The 25828-nt window shown below is 31.5% G+C and overlaps 3 protein-coding genes across 5 annotated transcripts; all 3 read left to right on the top strand.

Moving 5' to 3' along the window:
* The first annotated feature begins 2696 nt into the window (after positions 1 to 2696).
* Positions 2697 to 5985, top strand: LOC113846886 (probable acyl-activating enzyme 5, peroxisomal). The gene has a single exon (XM_027475609.1). It carries the CDS (start codon positions 3390 to 3392, stop codon positions 5046 to 5048), a length of 1659 nt encoding a protein of 552 aa, XP_027331410.1. The 5' UTR covers positions 2697 to 3389; the 3' UTR covers positions 5049 to 5985.
* Positions 5986 to 11713: 5728 nt separating this feature from the next.
* LOC113874451 (probable acyl-activating enzyme 6) lies at positions 11714 to 13375 on the top strand. The gene has a single exon (XM_027512672.1). It carries the CDS (start codon positions 11714 to 11716, stop codon positions 13373 to 13375), a length of 1662 nt encoding a protein of 553 aa, XP_027368473.1.
* A 3119-nt stretch (positions 13376 to 16494) lies between these two features.
* Positions 16495 to 24109, top strand: LOC113847104 (nijmegen breakage syndrome 1 protein). 3 transcript variants are annotated; one of them, XR_003501758.1, is made up of 15 exons: positions 16495 to 16559; positions 16703 to 16756; positions 17710 to 17974; positions 18152 to 18234; positions 18846 to 18976; positions 19768 to 19814; positions 19946 to 20054; positions 20253 to 20339; positions 20723 to 20894; positions 22075 to 22547; positions 22777 to 22838; positions 22959 to 23061; positions 23172 to 23224; positions 23688 to 23777; positions 23868 to 24109. XR_003501758.1 is itself a non-coding variant. In XM_027475975.1 (14 exons), exons 1-13 carry the CDS (start codon positions 16523 to 16525, stop codon positions 23220 to 23222), a joined length of 1674 nt encoding a protein of 557 aa, XP_027331776.1. In that variant the 5' UTR covers positions 16508 to 16522; the 3' UTR covers positions 23223 to 23224; positions 23689 to 23992. The 3 variants fall into 3 exon arrangements, 2 of the variants coding, with proteins under 2 accessions (XP_027331776.1, XP_027331775.1); XM_027475975.1 differs by having other exon boundaries at positions 16508 to 16559; positions 23689 to 23992; XM_027475974.1 differs by having other exon boundaries at positions 16508 to 16559; positions 19943 to 20054; positions 23689 to 23992.
* The last annotated feature ends 1719 nt before the right edge of the window (positions 24110 to 25828 follow it).

Raw genomic sequence — 25828 nt, 5'->3', positions numbered from 1 at the left:
TAGCTCCCCCATCTTCTGTGCTCTCATGTATGGGGAACACAACCAGATCTAACCAGACTGTCCAAATCCAATGAGTGGGCCAAAGGCTGCAGAATGCAAACTCCTATGGGATTCTTAGCATTTAGCAATTAGCATGGCATTGCATGTTAGCAATTGAAATTAATGAATTTGTTAGAATCGATTAACCTAAAAATTAATTTAATAGTTTCATTAAGAAAGATGACGTTAAAAAATCCGCAGTTAAAGTGATAAATTTTGAACTTTACTAAATCAATGTTTCTTCTTTGTTAATAACAGCATTATAGATATCAAGTAAAAACTTACAAATTTAAAACATTAAGTTATTTAATATATTAAATGAAAAAGATTTTATTTGTATATCATTTAATATTTTTATTTTCTTAACAAGTTCATAGAATCGTAACGTATGCAGTGTAAAAAATTGAATGATTTAAGCCTTGTTTAGGGTATTGAATAAATATAAAATAAATTAATATGTTAGAAATTAAAATTCATTGTTTATCATTTAATATATTTTTTTCTAGTTATTCACGTATTAAAAAAATCCAAAAACATAATACATAAAAGTGATTTTTTTTCTCATTCTTCTTAAAGAGTACTAAATAATATTTTTATTCTCTAAAATGTTAAGAAAATCTAACAATTTACTACATAAAAAATGTCAATATTTTCTAATTGAATATGTGTCATTATTCAATACAAATATATGAGACTTTTTTTTATTTAAATAATACAATTTTAAAAATTGATTCTTAAAATAAAATTTATTTAAACTTAAATTTATGATAATTTTTTTACTATGTTAATACTAGTATCAATCATGCATGAATGATAATATTTTTTATTATTATTTAATAGATTATCAGCCATCTGAAACCGATACAAATTTATAGCTTGCCATATGTAATCATCACAATAATATTGAATAGAAGAAGAAGATAGATAGCAAGCTCAACGGGCAAAATGCATCATGACCATCGTGTAAAAGTGTACGATACTGTTGTTATAGTGACTCTTTTAACCGAAAGAAGAGGAAAGGTTGCAAAGGCAGAGTTAAGAGGAAGGGTGGTGGAGACGAAGGCAAGTAGGAATAAACAGATAAACCATAACTGAACCTCACCTCTGTCTCAAAAAATAAATGGACAAATAACAAGGAGGAACAGTGCTCCCCATAGAAGGACACGTCTTTGTCCAAGAAATCCAAAAACAGAACCTTATTAAAAAATATAAAGAAGAAAATAATTAATCAAAAAGTGAATTTATTGATAAAGAAAGAAAAATAAATGATACTCAATCGAGGAAAGAGTTTAGATTCTAAAATACATAGAAATACTATATATATCATACTAAATAATAATAAATTTGAGAAAAATATGTTGGATATAATAACAAAGTAATATAAACAAATTATAAATGTAATTTAGTTCAAATTTAACAATAAAAATAAAAATTAATCTGAATTACAATAAAATATATGATTTTTTTATTTATTCTAATAGTTTAAAAATAGATTAGTTAAATTTTGATGAGCTATCAAGGACTGATATACTTTGAAAAAATGAATTTTGATCTTTTTTTAATACAAGTAGCTTGCAGTAAAATTTGTTTAAGTAAATTTAGCAAAAAGTAAAATTTACTTAACTAAATTTGGTAAAAAAATATTTTTTTTTCTTTTTAGACTACAAAAACATTGAGAAACATTAGTAAAATATACTATGGTCACACTTTGTGATCATTTTATTGTCAGTCATACATGTACAAATTATTTCATTTTTTAAAAGTCTTTATAAAGTGATAAAAGCCACAATATTTAGTATATAACTTATAAATTTTTAAATTTTTCTTAGCTCTATTATATGGCCATAGCTAAAATATAATATCTTTTTTTTTTAAAGAAACTTGTTAGGTAAAGATTCTCATATTACAAAAGTTTAAGAGTTTCAGATACTTCTCAACCAATTTTTTTTTTTTTAAATAAAGTCATTATTCTTATAATTTTTAATAAATTAATTCAATTTTAAATATTTATATCTCACCAATATTTAGTACGGATGAGTCATTAGATAATATATATGTTGAGATGATATATATGAAAATATTTTATAATTATATAATTATTAATAAAAAATATATTTTTTCAATATGATCATACAGTAAAATTAAAATGAATGAGAATTGAAAACTTTCTAATTTATATAATAAATATTGTGAAATTTATTGATCTTTGTTTTTTTTAATTATTTAAAATGAAGTTATTTATACGTATATAACTAATAACAAAAATGACTATAAATTTGACTGTACAGAAAATTTTCAATGTTAGTGAAATTTAAAAAGAAAAGAGATAAAGTTGTAATATTTTTTTGTAATTTTAATTGAAATAAAAAACTATTTTACAATTCATTTAAATTCCAGTTAAGCAAAATTTGACCGGAGGCCGAGGGTTGGAGTTACGTGGAGCATCGGAATCTAAAAGTACTGTGGAATCTGATATTGAAACCCCCTTAAAATATCCTTTTATAACCCCCTCTGTCATTTAGCCAAAAGCCGAAACAAAGTTTGCTGAAACAGAGTTTGGATCCCACTCCCCAATACCGTATTTAATAGAAAATTAATGCTTTAATTATCCTCTTTCTATTTTCTATTTTATTTTTTAAGATTTTTGTTATGTATTTTTCTGTTATTTTTAAAAACTTAAGATAATATTAATTATTTTTTACTATTTATTCTTTAAATTAAAACCAATTAATTAATAATAAAGATAAAAGCTGCAATAGATCAAACATTTATTAAGATGAATATAATGAGAATATTAAATTTGTCGTTTAATTTTTATGTTAAATTTTTAAAGTGGCAGATTAAAAAAATATATTATATCTCCTTATATATTCTCGTGATGTTTTTTTAATTATTTTATAAAATAATTAAAAATTAAAAAAGTACATGTATTTATCGTTTTAAACTATTTAATATGTTTTCTTAAATAATTCAGAATATTTATAAGAAGAAAAAAAATTGTATTATTTACATAAAATACATGTAAATGGAAAATAGATTATAAAAATAAAATTCTGCATTAAAATTTATGTTTAACTATATTAAAAATGACAAGATAATGTATATTTTTATTATATTTTATAGTTTATTCACTAGTGCCGTTGTCATATTAATTCTAAAAATTGAGAATGTAAATTTTCTAAAAATATTACAACACACTGCTGAAAAATAAACGTTGAGAGTATTTTGTAAGACTAATCATACATACATTGACTTGGCGTAGGTGAAATGATAATCGATGGCAGTCATGGCCACGCATTCATGCTTTATATGGTACTTCTCCGACTCCGAGTCAGATACACACAAACTCAATGGAACACCTTAAGCCAAGCGCTGCAAACTCTTCCCCTCTCACCCCTCTCGGCTTCTTGGACCGAGCCGCCACCGTTTACCCCGACACTCCCTCAGTCATCTACAACGACACCGTTTTCACCTGGTCCCAAACCCACCGCCGATGCCTCCAACTCGCCTCCGCCCTCTCCTCCCTCGGAATCCGCCGCGGCCACGTCGTCTCCGTCGTCGCCCCCAACATTCCCGCCATGTACGAGCTCCATTTCGCTGTCCCCTTCGCCGGCGCTATCCTCAACAACATCAACATCCGCCTCGACGCCCGCACCATCTCCGTCATTCTCCGGCACGCTGAATCCACGCTCGTGTTCGTCGATTGCGCCTCACGCGACGTCGTCCTCCAAGCCTTATCGTTATTCCCTCCCCAACACACTCGACGCCCAGTCCTCGTCCTCATCACTGACCCCACGATTCAACTCGACGCCCAACCTTCCCCCACCGTCGATTTCATAGACACCTACGAGAGCCTCGTTAACAAAGGCGACCCAAGTTTCAACTGGGTCTGGCCCAACTCCGAGTGGGACCCAATGGTACTTAACTACACCTCAGGAACGACGTCGTCTCCCAAAGGCGTGGTTCACTGCCACAGGGGAACATTCATCATAACCGTCGACTCGCTCATCGACTGGGCCGTTCCAAAGAACCCCGTTTATCTCTGGACTCTCCCGATGTTCCACGCTAACGGGTGGAGCTTCCCGTGGGGGATCGCAGCCGTGGGAGGCACCAACATCTGCGTCCGCAAGTTCGACGCTGGAATCGTCTACTCTCTTATTAAACGCCATCACGTCACTCACATGTGCGGCGCACCCGTCGTTCTCAACATGTTAACTAACTCCCCCGACAATAAACCGCTCCAGAGCACGATTCAGATATTAACCGCCGGAGCGCCGCCTCCAGCTGCGGTGCTCCACCGGACTGAGTCCCTGGGGTTCGCCGTAAGCCACGGTTACGGATTGACGGAGACCGGAGGACTGGTGGTGTCGTGCGCCTGGAAGCAGAAGTGGAACCGGTTGCCGGCGACGGAAAGAGCGAGGCTGAAGGCGCGGCAGGGGGTGAGGACGGTGGCCATGACGGAGGTGGACGTGGTGGGAGCCACAGGGGAGAGCGTGAAGCGCGACGGGGTTACTATCGGTGAAGTCGTAATGAGAGGAGGGTGCCTAATGCTAGGATACCTCAAGGACCCTGAAGGAACCGCGAGTTGTTTTAAGAACGGGTGGTTCTACACGGGGGATGTTGCGGTTATGCATGAGGACGGGTATCTTGAGATTAAGGATAGGTCGAAGGACGTGATTATCAGCGGCGGCGAGAACTTGAGTAGTGTGGAGGTGGAATCGGTGCTTTACGGTCACCCGGCGGTGAACGAAGCGGCGGTGGTGGCGAGAGCCGATGAGTATTGGGGTGAGAGGCCGTGTGCGTTCGTGAGTTTGAAGGAAGGGGTGAGGGAGAAACCGACGGAGAAGGAGATAATTGAGTATTGTAGGAAGAACATGCCGCATTACATGGTTCCTAAAACGGTGGTTTTCAAGGATGAGCTTCCGAAGACTTCGACGGGGAAGATTCAGAAGTTCGTTCTGAGACGGATTGCCAAGGACATGGGACCCATCACGCAAAGTCGAATCTGAAACAAAAATCGGTGAATGCCTCCAAAATGGTTCTTGCCGATTCAACTTACACGTGTCTTGCCGTGATCGTTTCGTGACGGAGATGATATTGCCGTGGGGTCAATTTTTCATTCTTACGTTGCATCGCAAGGTTTTATCTTTATGTGTAATAAAATAATTTAAACGAATGATGCAGAAGTGAATTCATTTCAGAAGGATAAGGTGGATGACGGACAGCTTGTCTTGGGTGTTGAATGTGTCCTCTTCGCTTATCTCTTCCTTTTACAGTTTTCCTTTTGGATAGAATGGGAATAAGTGCTTTTTAATTAATGGATGACACTTGGAATAAATAATTTGAAAAGATTAAAAGAAAGGTAAATGATAGTTAGCGTTTCTCTTTTTTAAATGTATGATCAAATCATACTTTAGCATTTTTTGAAGCACCTTTTTTGTTCCCAAACTCGAGACCAATTTCCTTCCTTTATTTTGCTCATTGGACAATCACATTTTGATGGCAACCGATTTCACTTTGACCTACTTACAGTTATATTGTGCTAGCTAGCTTTAATCGATTTCAAGTCTTTTCCAGAAGAATGGGAAGTTATATTAATGACCGATTGAACTACAAGAACAATCATAGGCCTATTAGCTCAACACCATGTGTTCAAGCATTTACGAAAATCACAAAAGATGCAGCGGCTTCTCTACACCTACACCACGCGCAGCTGCATGATATGAACATAACAAAATAATTTCGCTGCATACAGTGGAGACTGTCTTTGACTTTGATCTTTGGATTCTTATGATTTTAAAGTTTCAATGGGAACGCAATTACGTGAAAAAGAAAGCTATCCATTGTAAATTTAGAATGTATTGACTTTTACCCTCCTACTTATCTTCTTGCCTTCATAATCCAACTTGATATCTATGAATTCTCAATAATATCTTATATCATCGCTTTCTCCAGTAAAACTTAACCTTCTTATTTGGATGCAAATTTTTAAATATTATCAAAATATAAAATTAACAATAAAAAATAATTAAAGTGAAAGTAAGAGGAGTTATAAATAATAATTATAAAAAGTTAGCATAATAAATAAATTTTTAAATCATCTCCACAGACAAGTTATTTATAGTTTTTTTATTTGATATAAGAATTATCTATTAAAATTTATATTATTTTAAAAATAATTTTTTCATTCTCTGTAAATATATATAATCCAATGATTTTAGTGTCTTAAATTTGTCAAAAATAAAAATTAATCCTTTGTAAATTTTTGATTAATTTTTATATTATAAATTAGAGTGTACTATTTATAAAGTGAAATATTAATAGAGTTATTCACTTTTATAATTTGTTGCAGCTGCATTTTAAGATTTAAATTGATTGAGAATAATATATTAATTAAACTTCAATGATTTTACTTTTTATCTATATATTTATCAATTTTTTAAAATTTAAAAATTAAAATTATTACTTTACTTTCTCTTATTACCCTGTATAAAATTTAAATATTTTTCAAATACCTATTTTTATATTTAATAAAAATTATCTTAATTCTTTCTATTTTCTTAAATTTAAAATTTACTTTTAAGAGTCTTATCTCTTATTATAGTTATTAATTAATTGATATCTAATTAATTTTTTTAACACTATATGATAAAAAATATTATTTTAAAATTATTCAATTTTATTAAATCTTTATTATTTTGATATATATTATTTATAATTATATAACTAAGTCAAAATAATATTTTAAAGAAATTATTATTTAAAATAATTATATATAATTATTTATACAAATTTTATTCTTTAAATATCAAATTATTTATATCTATTTTAAATAAAATACCTACACATTCTACAAAATATTAAATTAGTATTATATAAATTAAATTTATCGTCCTAGAGAATGAAATATTGAGAGATAAAATCACATAATGTTTATCTTAATAAATTTATTTACTTTTAATTTGTGATACATATGCGAAAAATTATTCTGAAATTCAAGATGCAGGCTCAATCACATACTCAAATTCTAAAATTTTAACTGATTTTTTCTTCTTCTCTTCTTAAGAGTGGCTTTCCAACCCTGACATAGTCAATTGAAATAAATTATGTATTTTTCAATAAGATATATTATTATTTTATTTATGCAACTTTTATTTAATTATTTTGTGAACTGTGAGAATGTATCACTTGATGAAACCAAAACTGTGAATAGCTTTTTAAAATCTGTGAAATTTGGTCAAACAACTACGGGCCGGGCTTATTTGTTTACCTCCAATAATGGCACCCCACTTGTGTAAGATGGTTTTTTATTTTTTTTCTGATAAACCCTAAATCGTGTAAAACATTAATAGTATGGAGGATAGCTGCTTGAGTATATTCTCCTTCGAAACTAAAGGCCAAACAGAGAAAAAATGAAAGTTTGGAGTGTCTAATTGAGCATCGTGTCAAATTGCCTTACTTCTTTAATTATTTATTTATTTTTGTTAATAAATTGGGCTTACAAGCCCAAACAACCGGGACTCTTAACTCGGGAGTCTAAAATAACAGCAATTACAAGAATTTCTGATTAACAGAGGAACCAAGAAAAGGGGAGGAGATTTAAACTGATAAAGGGGAGACATAAAATCAAAACCTATTTTAGCCATAGAATCAGCAGAGAAGTTTGTCTCTCTACAAATATGATTTAACCTAATAAACCTAATCTTTCTACGGTACTCTCTAATATTACATAAAAGATCAAACAAAGGGTGAGAAGGATACTGAATATTTAAGATAAGATTGATGGCCTCCTTAGAATCACTTTCAATCTAAATATACTGAATATTTTCTTGAACAACCAGTTGAAGACCCATACACAAGCCCCATAGTTCCGCAGACAGAGAGAAACAAAGATTGAGAATAGAGCAGAAAGCAGCTCTAAAATTTCCAAGGTTGTCTCGGATTAGCCCTCTGCAAGCAGAAGCTCTACTGGACTTAGACACAGCACCATCTACATTCAACTTTAATTGGCTAGCAAGAGAAGGGATCCAATTCACCTTTCCTTAATCCAAAATCATGTTAGATAGAGACTTGGAGTTTTTCCTGCAACACCCAGAAAAATAACTAGCATCAAATAAGGCCTTGTGGGCAAGGTTCATGAGTTGGGTAGAACACTGTTGGAAGATAAAATCATTTCTATTGTTCCAAATATGCCAAATTACCACACCAAATATCATAGACCAATTAGGAAAGTTACTCATACAGGAATTTGTTAAATTAGAATATAACCAAGCAGTTAAACCAGTGCTAAAAAATTGAACCCAATCAGCATAGTAATAATATCTTAAAATATGCATAATAGACTCACAGTCATCACTACACCTAGAACAACTTTGGGAATTAGTCATACCTCTCTTAATTCTTTCCTCATTAGTCAGAATCTTACCATAAGCAATTTTTCAGAGAAGAAAAACAAATTTAAGCAGACCATCCCAGGCCCAAATAACTTTAAACAAATCATGGGCCATATTAGAAAGAGGGGCAGGGGGAACAAGGAGCCAGTAAGCAGATTTAATGGAGAAATTCCCATTATTAGAGAAATTCCAAAACACAAGGTCAGGACCATTGTTCTTGTTAGGCAGATTAATCTGGGCAATGGAGTTACATATAGGGTTTGGCAAAAAGGGCCAAATTTTGCCCTAATCCCAGGCTCCATTGGCAGCAAATAGAGCCACTGGGATATTTAGATCAAGATCAGAAGAGGAACTTGATAGACTAGTCATCTTTAATTTGCTAGCCTAGACCTTGAGAGAATAGAAGCCAAACCAACATAAAGTTCTTCCAAAGGTGAGACTCTCTAGTGGGTCTCCTGGATCTAATAAAGTTACTAAGACTAAAATTGTATTTATGAATAAGAATCTGGGCCCAAAGATCAGATGGGTTAGAGATCAATTTCCAACATAGCTTCATCACATTAGCTTTATTAATCGTATGCAGATCCTTGAACCTTACCCCCCTTAAATTTAGGTTTACAAATATGGTTCCAGCCAATCAAATGACATTTATTATTTCCCAAAGACCCTCAGATAGACTTTTTACAAATACTATTAATTTTATTACAAATTGAAGAGGGAATTATCAAAAATTGCATTAAATAAGAAGAGATACTCATTATGCAAGACTGAGCTAAAGTGACTCGTCCAGCCAATGAGAGAGAATTCATTTTTCATAAGTACAATTTTTGTCTAACTTTATCTATAAGGAAAGAAAATTGAGACCTAGCAGATTTGTGGTGAGATATTGAAATACCCAGATATTTCTTAAACTGGGTTATTGGGTTAATATTTAAGCATTAATTGATAGATTGCCTAAGAAAAAAGTCAATATTATTAAAAAAAAAACAAAGAGGATTTAGCATAATTAATTTTAAGGCCAAATGCCATACATAAGTCATTTAATACCTCCTTTATTTTTTATGTTTGAGACAAACTAGCTTTTGCTACTAAAATTACATCATCTGCAAACACAAGGTAAGTACAGTATCATTTACATTTACAACACTAATCTTACTTGGATCCTGAAAAATATTCAATACAAAATTAAAAATGAAAGGAGCTAATTGCATATATTACTCTTTTTATTAACCCTTCATTTATAAATTACTTTTATAAATTACACACCAAATTTTATTAGGATTAAGTCATTTTAGCATAGACTAAAGGTGTTTTCTATTGAAAGGATAAAAATAATTGCATATTCACGCTGCTTTTATTCGGTAAACGTAAAAAAAAAAAAAGGAAAAATGAAGGAAAAATTAATGTAAATTTAAAAATAACAAGTTTTTTTTAATCTTTTAAATAAACGCAAAAAAACATATTATTAACATTTTTTCCTGCATGGAAAGGAAGCATGAGAATTATGGAGTGGACCATACATCCGACAACATAATTTATTGGTCACCAAATGCAAGATAGTAGTCCCCCTTTCAAACCATTCCCCTCACAACCTTTTCATTACGTTAATCTATTTGTTTAAATTATTTAGGAGACCAATAACTTCATTTTAGACAAATTAATGACATTTATTCATAAAAAAATACAAAAAATGATATGATTTTTAATATAATAATTTTATTTTATTTATTTACTTTAATTATATCCCATATAATAATTTAAACAAACCCTTTTTAAATAAACAATAGTTAGATATTTTATTTCCTTTAAAAATATAAGTATTAAATAATTTTATTAATTACCTTTAATTCATTCTCTCTCTCTCTCTCTATATATATATATATATATGTAAACTTAAAAAGAATTCATTAATATTTACTTTAATTAAAAAATATTTTTATATTTGAACTATAATTTAATTATATTTAAAAAAAAATCATGATAGTAAATAGTCAAATAAAAAATTTATATATTAAATAAATAGATATTACTTTTGTGGATAACGGGTGAATATCACATTAAAAAAAAATTCTCTAATACTCATATAATATTCATCTTCGCTCTTAACTCATGTAATATGAGATAGAATTGATACGTACAGTTTTTATTTCTTTCATATTTCAAATATTAATTTCAGAAGTCTTAAATTTTTAACCTAAAATTTTATTTAAAAAATATAAAGGATGTTGCATCAATAACATATTTCATTTATATTATATCTCAGACAATCATATAAATTAATTAAGATGATATGTAAATAAATAACGAAACAAGTAAATAAATTATTAATATAAGAATCAAATAAAAATAAAATTTAAAAGAAATAAAACTTTATTTAAGTCCAATGTGAAATATCATTCTTCTTATGTCCTATTTTTTTTTTATAAATTATTTAAGTAATTTAAAGTTGTGTTTGTATAAAGTAATTTAAATTTTTTACATTATATGTAACTTAGTAAAAAAAATATTTTTAGAATGATGCAAAATTTAAAATAAATAAATTTTCTATTAAATATAAATATTTTTAAAATGATTTATTTTAAAAAATATCTCAATTATGTTTAATTTTTTATATTAATTATTTATAAGTTCTTTTTAACTCTTATTTGTTTGTTTTTGTTTAGATGAAAATATTTAAAACTTTTAAATATATAAAATAAATAGTGAGAAAATGTTTAAAGTAAGTGAAATATGAGAGAACTTAAATAAATAATATGTTAAAAAATTAATTAATTAATTAATTAAAAAATTTTAAAATTTAATTCATATAATTATTTTTTTCTAAATAAATAAATAGGAAAAAATTAATATTAATATTTGTAATTAAAAAATACTCAATAATAATAAACTGTTAAAATTGAAGTACTCATTATGTGTTTAATAAAGTAATAAAAATAATACTCTTAAATGTTTAAATAAAGAAGTTAACAAAAACTTAAATAAAAAGAGAGAAAAGATAATAGTAAAAAGAACCTGCGGTAATTATGAATAACAGCTGTGCAATAAAGTTGACCGTGGACCACAAACACATATCTGACTACATATTAACTACCCAACCAAAAAGCGAAACATCATCTGCAGCTTGCAATTCCAAGTACGTCAAAATAATTCCAAACTTCAAACTCTACCACTGTCAATGCTTCTTCACCATTACATCACTCCTCTCACTGCTATTTAAGAACCACAAAACTTCAAATTCTCCACCACTTTCACACTCCCAATACGCTAACATTAACACCTCCATGGACCACCTAAAACCAAATCCTCCAAACTCAACACCCCTCACTCCACTCACCTTGCTCGAAAGAGCAGCAATCGTCTACGCTCACTCCCACTCAATCCTCTGCGACAGCACTTCCTTCACTTGGTCCCAAACCCACCGTCGATGCCTCCGACTCGCTTCTTCGCTCTCCTCTCTCGGCTTCGGACGCGGCCACGTCGTCTCCATTCTCTCCCCCAACACTCCCGCAATGTACGAACTCCACTTCGCTGTTCCCATGTGCGGTGCCATTCTCAACAACCTCAATCTCCGTCTCGACGCACACACTCTCTCCGTGCTCCTCCGCCACAGCGAATCCAAACTCGTCTTTGTCCATTCTCACTCTCTCTCTCTCATCCTCCGCGCCCTCTCTTCCTTCCCGCCAAACACCACGCGTCCGCGTATCGTCCTTATCACTGACGACGCCGTCGCGCTGCAAGCTCCTATTATTGACACCTACGAGGGCCTCGTGACAAAAGGAGACCCCGGATTTCAGTGGGTCCGGCCCAAATCCGAGTGGGACCCAATAACTCTAAACTACACTTCCGGTACGACGTCGTCTCCCAAAGGCGTCGTTCACTGCCACCGTGGAACCTTCATCATGACCATCAGTTCCCTCGTGGATTGGTTCGTGCCAAATCAACCGGTTTACCTCTGGACCCTACCCATGTTCCACTCTAACGGCTGGACCTTCCCCTGGGGAATTGCTGCGGTTGGCGGAACTAACATTTGCACGCGTAAAATCAACGCGCCCACCATCTACCGTTTGATTGAGTCTCATAACGTGACGCACATGTGCGCTGCGCCGGTGGTGCTCAACATGTTGATAGCTTCCAACAGAACCGAACCGCTGAAGAACCCGGTTCATGTTCTGACCGGCGGTTCTTCTCCTCCGGCGAGGGTTCTTATGCGGGCGGAGGAATTAGGGTTTGTAGTGAGCCACGGGTACGGAATGACGGAGACGAGCGGGGTGATGGTGTCGTGCGCGTGGAAGAGGAAGTGGAACGAGTTTCCAGTGACGGAGCGGGCGAGGCTGAAGGCGAGGCAGGGAGTGAGGACGGTGGCGATGACGGAGGTTGACGTGGTGGATTCGAAAACGGGCGTGAGCGTGAGGCGCGATGGGTTTACGGTGGGGGAGATAGTGGTGCGAGGAGCGTGTGTTATGTTAGGGTATTTGAAAGATGAAGAAGCGACGAGAAAGTGTGTGAGGAAGAATGGGTGGTTTTACACGGGGGATATGGGGGTGATGCATGAGGATGGGTATTTGGAGATAAAGGATAGGTCGAAGGATGTGATAATAAGTGGGGGTGAGAATTTGAGTAGCGTGGAGGTGGAGGCGGTGTTGTACATGCACCCTGCGGTGAATGAGGTGGCGGTGGTGGCGCGTCCAGATAACTTCTGGGGAGAGACGCCGTGTGCGTTTGTGAACTTGAAGGGTGGGTTGGTGAAGAGGCCGTCGGAGGAGGAGGTGGTGGAGTTTTGTAGGGAGAGGTTGCCGCATTTCATGGTGCCCAAAACGGTGGTGTTTAAGGAAGAGCTGCCTAAGACTTCGACGGGGAAGATTCAGAAACACGTGCTGAGAATGGATGCTCGAGCTATGGGGTCATTGGCTGCGCCGCTTCAAACTCCAGCTAGTCGCATGTAGTGTAACGATCACAAAAGTTGTCGTTTTGAGTGTATAAAAAGAGTTGTACTTGCATTGTTAGTGTTTGATTATTTGGTTTCGTTAATCACTGTTTGATTAACATTGAAACTTGAATTTCTTCATCGTGTAGCAGATTTTGTTTTGTTTTTCATGTTTTTTTTTTGTTAATAAATTTAAGTTCTTATGAAATCGCGATACAAAACAAAAGAGTGTATTTATTTTCATACGTTTAACAATTTTTTTATTTAAAACAATTTTATAATGAGTATAATTATAAAAAAAAATTAAAATAGTAATTATTTAAATAATAAATAATAAATGCACTCAAATAGTGATATGTCCACCAGTGATGGGACAACGAACAACATTAAAATAAGTTAAGGTTATAATTTAAAATAAGAAAGAAAAAAGTTAACTATAATGGGATTGGTTAAAAATATAAGTATTTATTAAATTTATCATTAATATAACTTTATCATGACTTTACTGTATTTTTAATATATTTTATGCTAAAATTATTTTTAAATTTTTTAATTAATAGCTAATTCTTATTATTTCACAAACATTAGTTTTAAAATGACATTTAAATAATTTACATTAAGTTATTGATATTAATAATTTTAAGAATTAATTTGTATATTACATACATACAAAATTAGAAATGTACATCTAGAGTTTCTATCCAACATAAGTTTCGCTTGTCATGAGTACGATTTTTTTATTTTTATTTTAGTTGAGTATGGATGAACTTTGTACATATGGATCCCATGACGGTGGAACAAATTTTGGTTCATTATAAAAACAAATTTTCAAATTTTTCTTATTTAGAATTTTTAATAGTTTGTACGGTGAAACTTAATTTTGTGCTATTGTTCAGTCAATCCATCAGTAAACGAACACTGGCTCATTAAATTTGTGCAAGTACATTTCTAGCTATGGCAGCACTTTTTCATTTAGTTAAGAAAAACAGTGACATAATTAATATGAGGATAGTTTACCTCATCTAATGCATAAACATTTTTAATAAAATTAACATTATGCTCTAAACCAAGAATATGATCCCGGCAACATATATATTTCCCCTTATAATTTAAGTGTGTGAATCATAATACAATTAGTTTGATAACGTCAACAATTTATTAATTTAAATTACTAAAATTAACACTATATATAATACTTTAAATATAACAATTTTGTTAATCTCAACTCTTAGAATTAAATTTAAATATTTTTTTATAAAAAATTACATAATTATTATATTAAAATTATAAAAATATAATAAATATTTTTTAATTTTATTATTATTAATTACTTATTTTTAATCTTAAAAGTTAAAATTAATAAAAAAATTAAATATAAAATAAACAATTAAAATTTCTATCTCAAATAGTACATAATCATTTAATTTCTAAAAATAGGCAATAGAATTTGACATCATTTACACATACTTTAGGTTTTGATCTATCCTTATCCTGACACTTGATCCGACAAATATTAAAGTCTATCTTCTCATATTCTTGCCTTTTATTTGTCTCGACATTTAATTTCATTTTCTTTCGTCATAGATCTACCAAACCACACACTCGTCTATAGTCCACTGAAACCCACCAGTTCCCACCTCTCTCCACAAATGTTAATTCTTGTCATTAATTCTCATTCACATTATAACTTTATTTTCTTTTTACAATTTTTAATTAGTTTTAATATAAACTTAAAAATAATGCATGAATTACATATTATGTAATGATATATTAAATAAAATTTGAAAAGTGAAGGTTTTTGGGCACTTACGTGTGTTCTTTCCCAATTGGCTAAAATAGGAAAGTAAAAAAAATAAAGATGGGAGAGTTGGCCTGAAAGTAGTTGACGTTACTTCAGATTTCATGGGCATGTGCCTTGCGCTCATGGCAGTAGAAAGTAGGGTAGGGTGTCCTACATTTGCAGTAGAATCAGAGGTGGGTAAGAGAGAAATATAAAATAAAAGAAAGAAAAAGTTGTAAAATATAACAAATAATGTAATAAAAGAATCATAAAATAAAAAATAAATGTAGTTAATATATAATATAAGAATAAATGAGTATAGAATAATAATACTATTAGAAGTTTAGGACAATAACCTCGAGGTCTTATACGGTGACAAGAAAAATTAGTGTTACTATTATAAGAATAAAAATACGATTTTATTAACTTCAGAATTTAAAGATAAATTTAAACATATAAAAATAATATTTTTTTATTGAAAAACATAATATCTATTGCATGCTTATATTTTTAAGGTTATTAATATTTTTAACAATAAAAATATTATTTTTAATTATTTATCTTCAATTATAAAAATTATGGTTAATATTTTTCATAAAAAAATATTCTTATTCTTTTATTTATTAATTTAAACTTTCTAAGGACCTTAACTTCTATATCTTCAATCAGTAAAATGTTGAAGAAAAGAGATTATAAGAATACGTTTGTTTTCAATTTTTAAAAGAATTTTCTTTTTTAAAAACATAAAATATACTCTAAATCTCTTTATCATAAAAATTTGTCATTACCGGTAAATATAGCCAATTTTGAATGAGTCAATTTTAACATTTAAGGTCAATTATTAATCAAAGAAAATTATAATTATTTTATATCAAAAATATTTATGCTTTGGTTATGCCAGTAAACGTATAGATTATAAATTTAAGTTAAATTCTAATTTTATTTTCACAATCTTAATCCTCGATAGTTATGGATGGAAATACGCTAATATAAATTTAAAATGTCGATATAATTATTAAATTAAAAATATTATTTCAATAAATGAAAATTTAAGATTGTTATAATTTTAATAATTTTATTTTTTTTTAAATTTGACACACTACATCAATAAAGATAATAAGTTTGACTTTGATAATTTATTGTCATATTTAAAATTTTTATCTATTATTTATTATTTTATAATATAATAAGATATCTAATATTTTATTTACTTTATTTTTGCTCATGACTTTTATTTAATTTTTTTAAAAATTATACGTTTCGCAGAAAACATGCAAGAATGTCGTTTTTCGGGGTCGAACAAACGGCATGTCGTTTCATGGCAACGTTAAATTCTTCGTGTTCCCTCTTTTCAATGAAGTTCTGGTTTAACAAGTAACGAGAATCATGGTTTGGGGACTCTTCCCTATCGATCCTCTTTCAGGTACCCATTTATTCATTGAACGAATGGAGCTTTTAGAACATGCTGTGCGTTTATTACCTCTCAATTCTTATATGTAAGATTATGTAGGTCTAGTGTTGTACTGACAAATTTTATTTATTTATTTTAAAAATTTTGTATGACAGGGGAAGATAAATACTATATTTTCAGAACTGGAGTTTACAGAGTTGGTCGAAAAGGTATGGTAGTTTATGATTCCTGCTATTTATTTTTCAGAACTGAATGTTATGAACAAATTTGTGCAAGTTATTTGATGATTAAACAGTTATGTAGACACTGCTGCTAGTGTTTGATTGAGCTTCATTACTAATGCTAAAACAAGCATTTATATGGCACTCTTTTATTGGTATTGCGGCATTGTTATACCTTTGATAGACTGAAATGTAGAAATTGGGTCAAACTCCTGACAAGAAGATCAGAGAGGCTTTTATACGGAGTAAAAGATCAATTAACTCAAGATTAAGAGTGTATTTCGGTTAACCTTTGAACACCTGTAAACGTTTATTCAACGCATAAGTTACAACTAGTAACATTGAAGTACTCATGGATCCATAAGTATTTAAATGCGAATCCTAACATGCTATAAATGCTATGTGGACTGCAGAGGCCTAGGGATCAAATTTGTGTCCTCTCCAGCTCTTTATAGTTTGTACCCTAAATTACAGCTATGCCTATCATTGTCCTGACTCAAAAACAATAAGATTCTGGAACAATAACTGAATCATTAGTAAAGGATTGAGGCAATTGAAGCCAAATTATCCGAAATTGAAGCAAAATGAGAAATAATAATAATAAATTTTAAATCTAAAACTGTATTGTTCTAATCTTGTGGGTAAAATTAATGAGCATAGCTATCTGTTGTATATTTAGTGCTGATTTCACCTCATAATCTGGTGTTTTCCCTATTCAAGTTTCTACATGTGCAAACATGGATGTAGTTTGTCCCTATAGAGTGGAATGCTGGTGGGCTTTTTGGAATGGATGATTATGACAGTTCACTACTTTTGTTTCTTGCTCACATTTTTGAAGTTTTTTTCCAATGATAAATGTTACTTAGTACTGGTTTCTGGTATTTTGGTATTCTGGATATTATGATGATGCTTTTGATGAAATTGTTATTATCTTCTTACAGGTTGTGATGTTATCATCACAAAAGATAAAGGGGTTTCTCGGGTTCATGCAGAAATAGTTGTTAATACAATGAACCTGTTTAATCCTCTACCAAATGAACGTTCTCATTTGTCGCCCAGTGTACAGATTAGAGATTGCTCCAAGTATGGAACATTTATTAGCAAGAATGTTGGGCCCAAGAAAAAGGTTCATGAGCTACCAAACAAAGAAACTACATTAGAGGATGGTGACCTTGTTTCTTTTGGCACTGGTAGTGCTACCTACAAGTATGTTAAATATCTCTTCAATGTGGTTCTACTCCTTTCGTGTCATTTACTTTTAATTTTCAAATTATATACCCTTGCAGTAATTTTCTAGATATGGGTTTGTATAGGTATATGTTCTCTCATTACATTTGTCTGTCTTCTATTTATGCCTGAATGCTTTTAAATTTAATATGACAGGTTTTGCCATGTTCCCCTCGTTTTTTTCATATTTTCCTCAAATAAAGTGGATCAATATCTTGAAGGGAAAATTTCATCAATTGGTCAGTGGGGAATAAACTTGTGAAGGTTCTTCAGTCCTTATAATTCATAAGTACATGCCGTTTAATTGCTTTAATATATGTAGTTTCTTGCACATGATATTGCATGCACTTAAAATTAGTAAAGGGAAAAAAAGCATAACTAATAGAAATTTGCACTAGAAGAAGTATTTACAATATGATAAGAGATCATTGATTTTGACAGGCCATTGTGCACTCATTTTTATCGCATATTGCTAGTTGTGCAGTTTTGTTATCATCAAATGTTTAAATTTTGGCAGTTTCTTCAGCAAACATTGATAATCACAGCAAGAAACTAATAAATATGTTGGTAAGGAAGTAGAGTTTGCATATCTTTGATAATGACTTAGTATTTAATTTTGTAAATGGAAATTGTTGCACGTCTAGAAAAGACTTTGGCAATTCATCTTGTTGCATTTGCTATATTAGACTCAATTTATTCAGAAAAATCCTAGGGCACTCAAATTGTGAGATGCTAGTTATAACTTTATTGTGCTTTTCCCTTTAATCAGGAAACTTACTTTTGCTTGAAGCATTAGACTCTTGTCTTCATGTGAATACTGAATAGTGACCAACTTATACTTTCAACATAGGTGCAAATATTACCCATAACTTAGGCGAAGAGTGTACACATGTGCTGGTAGATCAATCCATGCCATTGAACAAGGATCTTGTTGATGCTGTTGTGGCACAAAAAAATTGTGTTCTCAAAACTTGGCTTGAGGTATTGAAGCATTTAGTTTTCTGTATTGGTCCTTTTCAGTGTTTTGAACTTTTCACTATACTATTAATTTGTTACAATACAGTGATTGATTATACACAAATTTTGTGCTTGATTTTATTTTCATTATACTGTTAATTTGTTACAGTATAGTAATTGGTTGTACACAAATTTTGTGCTTGATTTTATTTTTCATTATACTATTAATTTGTTACAGTATAATGATTGGTTATACACAGTATAGTGCTTTTCTACAATAGAATGGGTAATGTCAAAGAAAAGATGATGTAATGGATATACTGCTGAAAACTCCTTTTATAGTTTATGTGCAGCAATAATATATTTGGATCTCTCTACCTTCCCAAACTGTAGGAATGATTAGCAGAATCAATTCAGAATTAAGTTACAACTATAATCATAATTTTTAGATTGTGGACCATGTTCTAGACATAAGAGTCTCATGTCTCATCTGCTTTAAAGTCATGGACTATGAGTCTATGACACTTTACATGTTTCTAGTTATTTTGTATTTGCTAGCAGCATAGACCCTGAATTGTATGCCAAAATTTGTACTCTAAGTCCTGATCAAAGATAATGATAGTTATTGCTTAAACATATTATAAGTGTGCCAAAATTCATTTATCATAACAAATCATCAAACATAAATATATTATCTAATTTATAGTCTAGAAGTGTGAGGGTTAATTTAAGGATTTAGGCTGCAAACAAGTAAAAAACTTTTCCTCTCAAGTCCAAAATTTAACTTGTGAATGTTTGTTCCCTTCCCTTTATAGTTTTTTGCAGAAAAGAACATTGGCACCAACATTCCTAGCATTCATTCGTAAGTATTGCTTTAAATTTGGAATTTGGTTGTGCTAGCTTTATATTCCATGACCCTGACATCGGTTAGCTTACTAAGGAGCTTTCTTTGTCTTATTTTTTTTCTCCTACCCCATTGTTCTTCTCAAGCAGATATATACCATCAGTGTCAGTAGAAGAAGCATCTATTAAAGTTGTTGACCCCAAAACTCGGGCAAAATGCTTGAAAGAATACACTTTTTTGTTGGAATCTGAGCATTCGGTACTTGTTTTCTAAATCTTTTTTGTACTTCATTCTTGAAAGTTTTGTTTGAATTTTTACATGTAATGTCTTCGCATGTTAATTTGTTGGAACAGATATGCAGGGATTTTTGAAATTATAAGATGAAAACAATTTGATTCTCTTGGAGCATAGCTCATCTTGACGATATATTTATCTTAATTTTTTCCCTTCTTGCAGTATAAATTTGGGGATCAGCTAAAATCTTTATTGGAAGTGGCTGGTGCAAAAGTTATTTCCTTTGAAGAATTTTGCTCAAATAGCCAAGTATGTATCTTTTTCCTTTATTTTTGTTTATAAATTCTGTTGATTACAATGTAAGCACTGGGCTTTGAAAGTGACATAAGTTGGTTGACTATATGATGTGTTACAAACTTGCATTTGAAATATAATATTTGACATAGTCTTGTCTTATCTTTAGTAATTTTTAAGATTGATGGTCAAATACCATTTTTTGATCTTCAATCCTCTTTCCTTTTCTAGCACTATACCGAGTTGGAAAGATATTCATCATTGAATTGCAAAAGACTTCATGTTCTTAGTTGACAACTCTGATTTCTGAATTTTTTAGATGTTAGACATATTCTCAGACAGATTGTTAGCTTTACCTTATGTATTTCAGTATAGCGATTCTCCTTTATTTCTTGTAGGGTTCAGATTATGGAGATGATCACCGTGTAGTTTGTGTCATCCCAGGAGGATCAGCATGCAAGTCTAATCTGTTCAATAAATTAAGTTCCTTGCTTAGAGTGAATGAGATGGATATAATATGTGCTGCTTTCAGTGGACAGCTAGATTTGTCTATTTTGAAATCACCATGCAGTAAGTATTCTTTATATCTCGAGTAATACATTTGCACTGTCTCCAAACCTTATTGTTTTTTCTCCCTATGAACGAGGAATCTAACTCCTTACTATTTTTGTTTATCAATGTCTGGTTGATTGCTTAGAAATATGGCTTTGTAAATTGGGAGGAAGTGGCCTTCAACCTTTGTTCATTCATGTAAAAATATCTCCGCTTCCCATTCCCCCCCCCAACCCCCAAAAAAAAAAAGAGTCCATGCCATTTGACAGGTTTCCCTTGTATTTAACTATCTGTCCATGTAGGTAACAGGAGGTTTTTGCATCAGGCAAGTAAAATTTCATTAATTGATCAACTAACGATACTTCAAAAATTATTACTGTTTTTCTTCACATTCTTATACCTTTGTCTGCTGCTGAATGTAAAATGATGTTTGAGACTATAATTGTGCAAAACAAGGATGGAGTTGAGGTAAAGGGGGAAATTGTTACCCAATCAAAGGTTTACAGAGTATTTCTGGTTACTTGGTACTAAGTTTTAAGTTCTGTTTTTTTTTTAATGCATACAAAGGTTCAATGTTTGAAAAAAGGCTACTACCGTTCTTTTATTGTAATGTTGTCAAATTTGCAATATCTATGTTATCTGACTAATGCTGAACTAATATAATTTTGTTCAGCTCCAAGCTTGTTCATAGGAATGAGATGGGCACTTTTAAACTAAGAACAGACTATATTTCTGAATTGCTAGATCACCTCAACACTGAATCCGCATGTATATACATATAATTACATTTCATTAAAGAAGCAACATGACAGAAATAATAAAATAATTGTCTAATACAGGGAATAGTTCAACTAACTAAATACAGATTCTATAATACCATCCCAAATTTGTAGGGATGTAAATCAGCATATTATCTCAAATAAATCTTGACAGTGGCCACGTATTCCTTTTGTTATGGAGTGGACAGAGTGCTGATAGAAAGGGCTATCTTAAAGATTGGCACAGTTTATGTTATACATTGCTTCAATTAATGAAACAGTTGGTTATGATTCCAATGTTGTAAGGGGTAACAAGTATTTTTCTATAATGTTTCCTCAAACATATTTTTCACTTCTAAATCATAAATTTGAACTCCATGCTTAGTGTAAACATCTTCACTTCAGTGAGTTACAGTAACAAGCTGTATGCACTGTTGCAGTACTGGTGTCATCATCATGCTCTACAGATGAGACAATTGTAGCAGATTCAGATACTGAAGTTGAAACAGCCACATCAGCCCACTCACCTGAGCCAATCTGCCAAGACAATAATGTAAAATATGAACAAATCAAAGAATTAAATGATAAATCTGGCACTTTGGGTGCTAAACAACATGAAAAAATTGAGGCATGCTCAGGTAATGTTTCAACCAGATTGCATGATTTTAAATGTGCAAAAACAGAAACATCCTTGGATGGTGCTTCTGTCAGATTGGATACACAGGCTACCAACATCAACAGTGACAATGGTGGGATCAAAGTAAGGAAAGACAAGGTTGATGATTATGAAAGTGGAAATTCAGATATTGTTTACAGCCAATACTTAGTTGTTCGAGATACAAACATCCATATTACATCTAGCATAAGTACTGTACCAAACAAAAGTGTTCCAAATTTTAAACGCTTTAGAAAGGTGCGTGGCTTTGGTACCATATCTCTTGCTTATAAAGAGCTTATCATGTGTTGTTGATAATTGAAACCAAACATGTGGTTTTGTTGTTGAATTTTGTCTGACTTATAAATTCCAACTAGCCTTATTGCTTAATGAATTGTCAATTATTAGATTTTAACATGTGTACTAATGTCACAGTTCATGAAACACATGCCTAACTTCTCCAGTTTTATTTGAAATGGAATTGCAGGCGCAAACTCAATCTGGTAATAGCTTCGACAATCTTGTTCCGTTTGCAAAGTATCCATACAAGTAAGAATAATATTAAATCTGATTTCTGTATGTATTTCAAGCAAAATCTAGCTATTTTCACTTCATTCCTTTTCTCCTAGTGAAAGGTTATGTTATATTTCAATTGATTTCTGCCCCCAGGGATTCCGAATATGGGAATGATGAGATGGCTGAATTTGTAAAAGAGGAGAAAAGGCGAAAGAAAATGGAAGCTGTGGCAGATGACCTATTTAATAGTGAGAAGGTGAGTCTTATACTCTTCCCATACCGCCTAAAAAGAGATAGCAAGAGAGAGATCAGGTCCATATTTACGCCTGATTGAGTATCTACCTTATCTTTCTATTACCACTGCAGGCAAGAAGACGAGGTACTGCTGGTTCCCTTCGTGGCATTCTTACTTCCTGAAGGTAAACCTCCTTCTCAGTATTTTCATACAACTTCAAAATAAAGATGAAACTTTAAATTAGCGCAAATCTTTTTGTGCTTCCAAGTAACCAGAATAATGTTTTAATCAGTAATATGACAATGGCCTGATATGACAAATGCTGGAAAGTATATAACCACTTGTCATTATGCAGAGGAAAGAAGAGTGATATTTTACATTACTGAGTTAGAACATAAAATAAAGCTTGGTTGAACTTAGTATGGCCAATTATCCATTTTGGCATAGCATGCTCTGTGTTGCTTCTGCGCCTTATGCAAGAAATTGAATGTGAATATATATGTAAAATAGAGAATGGTTGGATTGAACACATGGAAATAATTTCAATTTGTCCTGTTTTGCTAATTTATTTGGTCCTTTGACTTTTCCAAATGTGTGATGTACTGGTTAAATAATAATATTTTATGCTATACTTTTTCCCTCTGTAGGTGGACATGGTGGTATGCTATAGCAGAGAGCTTTCTCCAAAGATCTGGACTTTGAAGATACTGCACATTTGATGCGGGTTACAGTTGCAGGTTAAGTTGTTCACTTGTCTGTGTTTTGATCGAGAATGAAGAGAGGTTTTTGGCCTTATAAGCTGACACTCTCCCTGTTATTTTTATGAGGGCGCTTGAAGGTTCTATCTAGTTTCCCTAGTTAGCATATGAAGTAAACAAAGCTCATATACAAGTGAGATGAACGTGGATAGTGAACACCATAAAATGCGGAGTGTTTGGCATGTAAAGGTTTCTGGCACTATTCTTTACATGTAAAGCTCACATTTTTACCAATTAAACTTGTCTGGTAACCCAAAAATATGTAAATCATATTTATTCTCTTGCTATGTCGCAGACAGAGCCTGTTACTGCATATTTCCTATTCTTTTGGTGCGTGTCCAAGAGAGACGAGAAGGACTACACCCTAATAGAACCAAGAAAAGTCAGACTAATAATGCTATCGTTTTAAAAAAATTTGTTAAAACAAACCTTTTTATCCAATTCTATTGAGTGGTTTAAAAATGAATGTTAAGTCAACTGTAATTTGTAGTCTAACCTTGATAATTAATTAATGCATGTATGGTTTCAAACAATTTTCAAGTTAATGATCCATTATCCAACTAATGAAGAATTGCAAACGGATTTCTCTTTGTGGCAGCTGGTCTTTTTCTTTAAAGATTCTACAATGAGCATCCTTAATTAATTCAATATTAAACGAGAGTAGGTTCCATTAGAACAATCTTAAGGATATAATATTTAAGTTGCGGACTCAAGATTTGAAGCCGATTAATTAATTAAGATAGGTAACACGCCTTCTTAAGCTTGATAAAAAATAATTTATTAAATATTAATACAATCTTACTCTGATAAAATAAAATAGATATAGAATTATAAAATCACCGTAACAGTTTTTTTTTTGGTACATGTTAATTAAACGGAGCGATTTGGGTAGTGAGATAACAAATAAAACTATAAAATCACCTTTATATATAATTAAAAAAAACATAACCCTAACATTAATAATCTTAATATTGTGTTTTAATTACTATTTTAATATTATGTAAATGATTTAATTTTTTTTAGTGTTATGTAAATGGATAATGATTTATTTATTTTTGGTAATTTTATATTTTTAAATAAAGAGTTATAAAAATGCGTGAGTACCCATTCTAGCAAAGTTTTTTTTTCTCACAGGACAGGTGTGGGTATTAAATATTCGTGCCCGTCTCGTTCCATTAACATCCTTATATAGAAATGTCTTTTAAATAATTTAAATTTTTATTTGATTTTTGAAATGGAAAGAATCGTTTTAGTTTTAGACTTATTAAAATATTTACTCTAATTTTATTTTATTTTATTTTATATTTTACTGTCATTTCCTATCAAAATATGAATAAATTACATAACGTTTTATAAAGTCAAATTATAAAACAATTTGTACTTATAATAATCTTAAGGAGTAAAATGAGTTACTGACACTTGGATTACCCATTTTGGTTGCTACTGCAGACAGGATTTAGGCAAGTATGCAACCCATCATGTAGTATGATCTCTCTTCTCAACAAAATTTAGGCTTTATTACTAATTATAAAGATCACAGAGGTTCATTAAGTCACAAAAGCATATCGAGTTACCGCTTCCAATCCTTGAATCAGAATGCAATAACTAAAAGCATTTTAGAGAGTTAAATACCTCGATTTTTGAAGTTAAGAATTAAGCATAAGTGAAGTGGTGTAAGCATGAATTAAGAACCTCCCTTAAAATCAGCCATAACAACAATTGTATTATTGTTTTGATGAATTCAATTTTGTTTAAACATTCCTGATATACTAAAATCACCTTTTTCTTCAACCTTTAAGATTGAGTACATAGTTTGTGTGTACATGCGCGTTATTCACAATTGTCATTTCACTCCACCGTGCAATAGGATAGAATTCTTCCTCTATGAACATGTAAGATTTTATCTTTTAATGATCAATTTTTGAACATGAAGAGGTTGTACTCTAACATATATTATTAGGACACATTCTAATCTAAGCTGAGAGAACGAGTATTAGTTTTAGGAATAGACCACAAGTATTTTTTTTTAT

Source organism: Abrus precatorius, unplaced genomic scaffold (genome assembly GCF_003935025.1).
Source record: "Abrus precatorius isolate BTA unplaced genomic scaffold, Abrus_2018 Scaffold8, whole genome shotgun sequence".
In the NCBI taxonomy this organism is placed as follows: domain Eukaryota; kingdom Viridiplantae; phylum Streptophyta; class Magnoliopsida; order Fabales; family Fabaceae; genus Abrus; species Abrus precatorius.
The sequence above is the reverse complement of the archived record's forward strand: the minus strand, read 5'-3'. Positions and strand labels throughout refer to the sequence as shown.